This window comes from Lutzomyia longipalpis, chromosome 1, assembly GCF_024334085.1.
Source record: "Lutzomyia longipalpis isolate SR_M1_2022 chromosome 1, ASM2433408v1".
NCBI lineage: Eukaryota > Metazoa > Arthropoda > Insecta > Diptera > Psychodidae > Lutzomyia > Lutzomyia longipalpis.
In genome coordinates this window covers 50,034,130-50,044,048 of record NC_074707.1, presented here as the reverse complement: position 1 = coordinate 50,044,048, position 9,919 = coordinate 50,034,130, and the positions used below count along the sequence as shown (strand labels likewise).

Sequence of the window (9,919 nt, the reverse complement as noted above, 5' to 3'; positions counted from 1 at the left end):
TATCTTTAATATTTGAATATTTTACAAAGATTTATTAGGGTTTTTAAGAATAGAAATAGAAAAAAATCTCTAGAAAAATTACTTTTATTCCTTTCAAAAATAAAGATTATTTTAAAGAAAACTTACCACGTTTTGGCTTGTTTTTGTACCTAAGATCGTATAGGAAAACGACAAATAAAAATCGACCAATCCTTGATGTCCTCAGGCAATGTTTTTTCCACGAAAACATAGCTAAATATTGAAAAAAAAAGAATGCAACAACATTTTCCACCCACACAGCTTGGCAATGGCAACAAATCAAATGATATCAATATATTTTTTTATTTCCATATTTTTTAACAATACTTTTATTCTCATCTCTTTCATCTCTCAAATAAACCTAAAATTTTAAAATATTTTCCTATCTATTCCTTGTTTTTTTTTATCCTCCCTCACATCTTTGCTCCTACCTTTAATCATTTATCCAAAAAAAAAAGAAAAAATTTTTTTTACTTTTTCTTTTTACAGAAAAAAATCATTTCATCATTTTATTTACACGTACGTACTTTTTTTGCTTACTTTTTTTCTTATAATCATTTTTTACGCATATATTTATGTTCACCTTAGTGTGTCTTTTGGGTAGAGTTTCAAATTTCCTGTCCACTGTTTAATGTGTTTTTATTATCTATTTTTTCTTTATTTCCTTATTTTTTTAAAACTATTTTTTTAATAGGATTATTTCATTTCTTTCTTTTTCAACTATTTTCTCATGGATACATTTTAAAAGTTCCTTCCAGCTCTATTTTCTTCTTGCACTTCAATCGCTCATGTCTGTATTTTTATGTCTCTCGTCTTTTTTTTTTCTTTAAATGTTAATGGTATTTTTATTAAAATGTATTTTTCTCTTTTTGCTATTTTCCTTGATTTATTCACCTCTCGTTTTAAAATCCCTTGTGTAGTGAATAACTTTACCTCTTTTTTGCGCCATCTTCCACACACATTTTTAATTCGTTGAATGTCGTTTTACACTTTTAACTGTGTCTTACTGTCATTTCATATTCCTTCTCGGCGTTCTTTTTTCCTCCTTTTTCATCCACTTTTAAATTCATATTGTATACATACATATATTTCACATTCGAGAGAAAATTTATAATGTTGGAGATCGAGACTTGAAAAATTTTCTCTCAACAGGTTTATGAGAAATAAAGTTTTTTTTGGGTGTGTTGGCGGTGAATAGAGGTGAAGAAAAAAATATATATATATTGTCCAGATTGATTCCAGGTAAGAAGAATATTTCTTTTTCATATTCCCTCCTCTTTTTTCTCGCACACAAAAAAACGTCTCAAGACGACACTTTTCTGTAGAAATCTTGGGTATGGAAAGTAAAAAAAAAATGAGGAGATCTCTTTAAAAAATGGGGTGAAGCATGACAAAAAAAAAGCGGAATAGAGTGACCAATATATTGTTGGAAGAACATTTATTCATAGCGTTCGTTCGTATATAGCTGCGAGATGACTTTTGAGAGTTTCTGAAACACCGTCCTTGGTTTTCTTCTATACATTTTTCCTTCGTCTCTCCACACTTCTTTTGTACACATACTGCCATTCCTCGCGCACACCATTCGTACACAGATCACTGTTCGATGCAGAGCCGGACGTTTGAGCAAGAGACTTGATGAAGAAAAAAAAAACACATCACAACACAACACATCGAGAGAATATGGAGAGAAATAAGAAAAAAAATAAAAATACGCGTATCTCTGAAATTTATATACACCGCCTCTCATACATAATGTACGGCATTTTTCAATAAACACTCCATGGAAGAAGATTTAGATCACTTTTTGAGGAAATTTAACTATTGAAGCTTCCTATTCCTCTGACAATAAGCTGCGAAGTTAATGAGCATCTTTCAGGGAAATCTCTCCTAAGATAAATTGCAATTTATCTTGGGATGCAATTTAAAGTAGAAAAGATTTAGGAAGAAGTGACCTAATTCTTATGTCCACCACTGTAAGGTATATACAAGAAATGCAGCAGTGTCGATAGTGCTGGATAAAAGTTATATGTGGTGGATGGTGGAGTTGCAGAGGGACGGAGGAGTGAGAAAATGAGGAGAAACCCATACAGCAAGAATAATCACGAATCAGTGTATGTTTCGGGCTTTTTGAGAGAAGAAAAGAATGAGGCATCCAGACGAAGGAGCTTCATCCACAGTGTTATTTCTCTTTCTCGGGGATATTCTACCTCGTCTGTTGCATTCACATCCAACATGGCATCCACACAGCATCCCCAAGTGGAGGAAAAATTATCCACACACGGAGAATGCCAAAGTCAAAGGGAATTCATGAGAAGAAGACACTCTTAAGCAGAACGCAATCCATGCCGCCAGTCTGGGCTGTTTTTTTTTCCCTCTTCATCTTCTTCTTTTCCTAACGTCTTTTCCTTCGCGCAACCACACCATACCGCATCTGAATCTGAAACCATCTCTCATGAGTCCATCATCCATCGACAAGGAGGTAGAAAAAAATGCCTCAGCATCATGTATGAGGACAGTGAAAAAAATCCAGAATAGCACCAAAGATGGAGAGAAGAAAATGAATTAAAAAAAATACCATGGAGAAAGCAAAAAATGAATAAAACAGACACAACAAATACTTCAACGGCAAAGTTGAGGCTCTTTTTTTTCCATCAGCAGCAGTTTCTTCCAACTTTTCTTCTTCACCCATAAAACACGCATACAAATCCGAAATGCATTCACACAGCTGGCAATCACACCATCCTTCGAAAAATTGTCTTCTTCTCTTTGGGATCTTCTCCTGAGAATCCTTCACTCTTCGCTAGAGAGAGACAAAAAAATAAACTACATAATATTCTCCAAATTCATCGAGAAATTTGATTGAAAATCCAAACCACGGGCATATTGGGAAACCACCCACAATTTCTGAAACTAATTACTAATGGCAGGGACGTGGCAGCGTACAGAAAATCATTCATCATTCACTCGAAAATCCCACCACACAGCATAGATCATTTTGGGAATAAGAGTTTTTGTTGGAGAGAAGACGAAGGGATGTAGCATTAATTCAAAACAGGTATGTAGGTATTAAAATTCCAAGAAGGGCCCATATAAAAGTTTTCTTTTAGGTAAGAAACTGCAGAGATGCTCAATAGATTCTTACTTCTTAAGAAAAAAATAAACGTGGAGCGTAACATTATGCACTTTATACAGGATTCGAAAATAAACACTGAAGTTTAAGAAATTGAATGAAAATTGAAGTCTTGACTTTTAAAAAAATCTTCTGATTCATTTGCAGTAAGATGTTTCTCAAATAACAGCTTCAATTGCATTTCTCCATTCACAGAAACTCTCAAAGAAAACTGACTCACATCAGACATTCCTTTCCTATAATAAATAAAATAGCCTTCAGTAAATGCAAAAGAGTGTCCTAAAAAGCATTCTGGGTGCGAGGAATGTTCAGTGCAACCATAAAAAAATATTGCAAAAATGCCTCCAAACACCAAAATCAACTGCTTTACCTCGAGAGAGAGAAAAAACTTCTGAAGAATCAATCGTTTTGTTGATTTTTTTCTTCACCTTTTTTCCCACAATTAGCACACATTCGTGCTGCATTAATTATACAAAAAAAATTATAATAGAAGAAAATCAATCCTTATTTTCTTTTGAAACAAAGTGTAAAGCTTTTACCATTTCAATAACTTCTTTTTTTTTCTTTTAAGAAAAAAAAATCCTACATCGTCAATTTGTTTTTGATATTCTTCCTATTAATCACTTCTTATTCTTTCAGTTTTTTTCTTTCTTGCATTTCGTCATTAATTTTCAATCATTTTCCATTCAATTTATAACAAAACTAAGTTTTTTTGATTTGTTGTTTTCATTTCAATAACTGAGATAATTAAAAAAAATAGAAAAAATAAAGAGAAGTTTACAAAGAAAAAGAAACATACTCACATGTTACAAACTAATACAGCGCACATACCTTAATTTATGCACAACTCTATTAACATTATGTGAAGATTAAAATGTAAGTTGGACTTATTGAGTTGCATAAAAAAAAAACTTCAACGCGCAAGATAAAAAAAGGCATTGAATTAATTTGCTAAATAATAATTTTTTCATTATTCTTTTATACTTTTTGAGAGCATTAAGTGTGGCGGGTGTACATAGAAAACAATCTGGGCGCAAGTATAAGTATATAAAACTTATTGTAAAAGCCCCAGACAACAATTGTGTGTTCCGTTGTCCTTGTACTACAATTTATTCGAGAAATAACGAAATTAAATGAAAAATATAATTCCCACTTGCGTTTTTTTTTTCATTCTCCACTCAATCTCTTTGGGGGCTTATTGCACACGAAGTCTTTAGAATGGGGATTTAATTAATATAAAAATTTCCTTTTGAGAGGAAAATCCAAAGAAACTTGCGCAATAAATTCCCACATTGAGGTGTATTTAGCACAAAATGAAGAAAAAATTAACCATTATAAACAACATAAAAAAAATCACGGCTCCGTGGAAATTTAGGCACAAACACACTGGATAAAAAAAAACGAGAGTTATTGAAGAAAATTACCATCAATTTTTGGACAATGTGTCTCATCAATTAAAATTTTATCACACTTCTAATTGGCATATCGGTTCTTTTTTTCTTTTTTTAGCTTATCCCATCAAGTAGAAGAAAATTAGCAAATCAATTCAATGTGATTTCGTACGCTTGGTTTTCCTTCTTTTCATTGTCTTGGCTATGAAATTAAATAAACATAAATCATTTGGTAGGACAATGTCTTTTAACCTTTTTTCCATTTTTTTGTGTCATATTTCTTGGACACTCAAAATGAATTTTAGCAACTTGCAACAGGAATTGTCGTATAGATTTAAAATTTCTTTAACAAATTCGACGATTGCTGTTACAAGTGACGACAAATTTTGCTTAGATCGTTGAAAGATTTATCTCTTGAAATGCTGTCAAAATTTTGATTTTAATTCAATTTTTCTTTTAATCAATGTATTCTAAAAAACAACATAAAAGTCAAAGAGTAAGAAAAACAAAGAAAATTCATAGATATACAAAAAAAATTGGAACAGAACATTAAATAAATGTTTGATGAAATTCACATTAAAAATTCAGAGAGAAAAAGCCCCAGAAGATAAAAATTCAACAAAAAACAAAGAGTAAGGATTTTCCGCTGAAATGGAGACTCATTGTAAATTTCAGGATGTCCCCTTTAATTTTCTTTTTCGCCTCCCGTGAGAGGGTTGTGCGAGGGTTGAAAGTGTGTGTATTAAAGGGAAAAAGTTGGGTGGGTGGAAAATGAATAAGTACAGTATAAAAAAAATCGTTTCACAGCCGCTCTGTCTCTAAGGAATTTTCTTCTACCTTTGCCAGCAAAAGTCAAACAATCCATGCTGAGAGAAATTCTCCCCCAACCACTTGAATTTTCGATTCTACTCTACACACAATCCCTTCAGCTTTTCCAGAAAACTCTTTACTGTATTTTCTCGCTCTCGCTCTCTCTCTCTCTGTTAGATTTTCCCTATGTGTGCGTTTGTGTGAAAATTCTCAGACGAAAAAAAAGAAGAGATATAGCACACATAGACGAGAAAGGGGAGAGAAAATTTAAGGGGATGGTGGTTGAAAATGGTGAGGTTCTTTGAGTTTAAAACATACAATCCCGCTTTGAATTTAAACAACAGACGGAAGGAATGGATAAAAATGGCAAGAAAGGGAAGAAAAGTTAATTGAAGTTAAACAAAAGCACCCAAAAAACTATAGACGAATATTTAATTTTTAATTCATTCTCCGAGTCCTCTAATACAGAACCCCTTCTTCAGTATATTTGGTAGAATCTACCACCATCTTGTTTCATCCCCCAAAGAAGAAAAATTAAAACTTTTTTCTCTCAGTGTAAAATGAATATTTCCTTTTTAAATATTCTTAAAGTAAAAGAATTTTTCCTTAAAAAAATATCATAAAAGAGCGAGAAAGAGAAATAAAATCAACTTTAAGGGACACACAACACAACTTTGTAAAACTTCTGAGACAGACACGGAGATGGTAAAATTCCCGGGAAAGGAGGCTCAAACCCCTCATATAGAAATAAAAATTGACAATTGCCATAAAATAAATTTGAGTTCTCACAGCAAAGAAAAATTCTCCCTGTCAGAAAATTTTGCTTCAACGTTTTTTTGCACACAACCCTACACGATGCTTTAAATAAATATTAATAAAATTAAATTGAATAATCGTCTCCTGTTGTCGGACAAATGCACTCGCGAGGGCATTCTTCCAAGAATCTCGCTTGAGACACGTTATCAATTTAATTTATATACTATTTCGTGCCATTTCTAGCTCTAATTCTCACTCTCCATTTTATCTCTTGAATTTCTTCTTCTCTGTGTTTTTCCTCTTCATCGTGTTTAAGAAAAATAACGAAATAATGTTGTTGAAAAGAGGGAAACTAAAAGAATTAACTCGATCTAATTGTCACTGTGAGATCTAATTGTAAATTATGAGATTTTTCTTAAAGATCCAGTGATGAAGTTTTTAAAAGTTTCTTGATTTAATTTTAAAAAATTTATTATTGGTTTTTTTTATAATTTGTGACAGATGCAACATTGACGGATGTTGTGGAATTGACACTGACAGCTGTCAAATATATGACCTAAAATAATATTTCTTTTTATTCCAAAATTAAACTTTGCAAAATTTCTCCATTCATACTGAACGCAACAAATCTTCTTCATCTGCCGTGTTTTAGTATTTAATTCTAACCCATATGGGATATTTTGCAATACAGAAGAGAACATTGACAGCTGTCAACGCTACAACGCCTGTCAGAGAGTTACTGTCATTATTTCTTACATAATTTCATGTATATAACAGTCATCATTTCTATGATTCAGCATTTCTTGCTGCACTGTTGTCTTTTTCTCCCCTTCGTAATATGTCTTCTTGTGAAATTTCATACCATTGCCATCACATACTTATGCTTTTCTTTACATATATTTTTTTTAATCCAATCTTAACCGAAAAACTTACAAATCTCTCGATCTCTCGAACAAAAATGCTATATGTTAACATAAAAGAAAAGAAAAAAAAACATTGGTGCTGCATTCGGGATATTTTCGTACACAGTATGTATCCCCAATTCATTGTTAATTTGAATTCGTTACGTTAGCTCCCGCATATCCTACATTTGTTCCTATAGAGTCATTATCACTACAATCACAGACTTGATGCACATCAATTGAATCACCTTACATGCCAGAGACCCAAATTCAGCGTCTCCAGCTTCGGCAGCTTCATGATAAGTTCGAGACCCTGCGCCGAGAGGCGCGTGCAGCCATAGAGATCGATCGCCTTGAGGTTCTGAAGATTGTCAGCCAGTGCCTTGAGCCCTTTGTCGCTGATGCGGTTGCACTGCCCAATGTTGAGAGTCTCGAGATCATGGAGTGACTTTGCGATGCGATCGAGTCCATCGTCGGTGATGCAGCTGGCATTGAGGCTGAGTGATCGTAGGTGAAACAACCCCTGGGAGATGTGTATGAGTGCTTGATCACCGATCTTGTCGCAGAAGCTAACATCCAGGGAGAATATGCTGCTACCACCCTCCGTCAAGTACGCCATCCCGATGTCACTGATGTTGTCGCACGCACGGAGATTGAGTTCCTCCAGCTTTGGCATTTTGGCGAGATACTTCAACCCACTATCCGTCACCGAGACGCAAAAGCTGAGATTAATGCTCCTGAGGAACGGCAATCCCTGCGCAATGTACTTCAGTGCCTCATCGCTGAGCCTCTGACAGTCCTGTAGGCCCAAATATTCAAGTGGGAGGGTGTGCTCAGTTTCAGGGCCAACACCAGCAAGATGCCCAATGCCCTGATCCGAAATGTGCCAGCACGATCGCAAATTTAGCCGTTTGAGCTTTTTTAGCGACCACGCAATTAGCATCAGTCCTGTGTTTGTAATATTGGAACAACCACCCAATTCCAGCACCTCCAGATTCTTCATTTGTGACCCAATTCGCCCAAGGCTTGTGTCTGTGATTTGCTTACACAGCGAAAGATCCAACACCTTGAGATGCTGCATATCCATACAGAAGGATTGATAGAGATTATTATCTGTGATATTGTAGCACCCACTTAGGTTGAGTGATTCAAGATTTGGCACACCCGTTATGACTTCTTTGAGGGTCCGTCGCAGCGATAGCACCTGGATCTTCCGGATGCCCCGACGGACGAGGGAATTAAAGAGACTTGCTGGTGGGCGTCGGATGTGCAGGGACGCCTCGACGCCTTTCCATACGCTCTTTGAGTATGCCGCATCTCGCCATGCTGTGCACACCTGTGCCACCCTACCGCGATCTCGCACACTCAACTTTGCAAAGATCATGGTCAGGAGCTCGGGATAGAGGTGCCCAATGTGCGTTCCCTCGGGTGGTGGACTGGGAATGGGCGTTTTTGGGCGCTGAACAATCCTCGGTGGTGGATGGAGATACAGCTGAGGTGCCGGCGCTGGTTGCAGGTGTGGCTGGTGAAGGTGGTACGGTGCATACCGTGGTAGATGATGGGGCTGATGGCTGATCAGCCCACCCGGAATTTCAGTCAGCATCAAGTGGGAGTCATCCATGGTGCACAGATAAAAAAATCACTTTTTTTTTAGAATCTTCCTCTACTTCGCTATCGCTTCAATCGTCTCCAGTTGCAAACTCCTCCTCATGTTTTCCACACACCGCGGGAAATCTTTCACCCACACACTTCCTGTGTCAGAGATCACTTCAAATGTAACACCGTCTTCAGCGTCATTATTTTTCTTTTTTAACTACTATACGTTATTTTCCAGTACACTTGCGGGTTTTGTTGCAAAATTCGTTGGCTTCAACTCTGCGATGTCTTAAGACGTTACGATGATGGTTGAAGAAAAAAAAAGTCCCAAGGTGAGCCACGTTTCGTCCCACCTCCTCAAGCGGGTGGAAGCTGATTCAGGACGCTGTGATCACACCGATCTACAAGTTTTTCACTCCATCCTCAACCATCTTGGCGAATTATTCACCACACTCTTTTTTCTTTAAATTCTCTTTTCTCAGAAATATATGTATTATATGGAATTTGATACACCAAACTTCTTATCTTTTGCCTTTTTTTTCATTCACCGTGAATCACTTTGGAAGAAGAAAAAAATTCCACAATAAAACTTGGCTATATTTACGTGTAGTGTGGAGTCTTTCCACGTATATATAGAAGAGACACCGCGTATTGTATTTCTCTAAAACACCAACACCGAAAAGACTTATGGTTCCAGCAACAAGCACACTATTTGGCAAATAATTTTCATCAAAAGCACACGAGTCTCTTGGAAAAAAATATTCTTTTCTCACGAGATATCTTGGAGGAAAAAAAAGCACAAATTCAAGAAAATCTTTCAAAAATGCTGTTTCTAATGTTTCTGCGAAACTTGGTACATGAGAGCTTTTTTTTTGGGGGGGAATTTTAAAATTCCCAACACCACCAAGAGAGTCTTTTAGTGGACACTTGTGCGAGTTTTGTGTGGATGATAGCAAAAATCACTTTCACCTCGAAAACTTCACCACACAAAACGCCTGCGAAACTCAAGAACGTCCAACTAAGTCGGTTACTACCGTCCAACTGACGACGATGGTGTGTTTTCAGTACTTCGCGAACACTGCCGTGAATGTTTTGTATTCTCGCATTTCGGAGCCATCGCCGTACAGCACTACCCACTGCACTACCCCCCATCTTCACCTTACCCACAAATATATATAGTCAACAACAAAACTCACGCTCACACACAGCATAATTCTCTCAACTTCTCCCACATATACAGCATACATTCACATATTTCTCTCTGAAATACTCCCATACATATGCATTTATCACTCTCTCTATCTATGTATGAGTTA

The 9,919-nt window shown here is 36.0% G+C and overlaps 1 protein-coding gene across 1 annotated transcript; it reads right to left on the bottom strand.

Annotated features, from left to right (window-relative positions):
• Positions 1-302: 302 nt before the first annotated feature.
• On the bottom strand, positions 303-9,661 carry LOC129788151 (F-box/LRR-repeat protein 14). The gene has a single exon (XM_055824181.1). The coding sequence runs from the start codon at positions 8,626-8,628 to the stop codon at positions 7,252-7,254; it is 1,377 nt and encodes a 458-aa protein (XP_055680156.1). The 5' UTR covers positions 8,629-9,661; the 3' UTR covers positions 303-7,251.
• Positions 9,662-9,919: the final 258 nt, after the last annotated feature.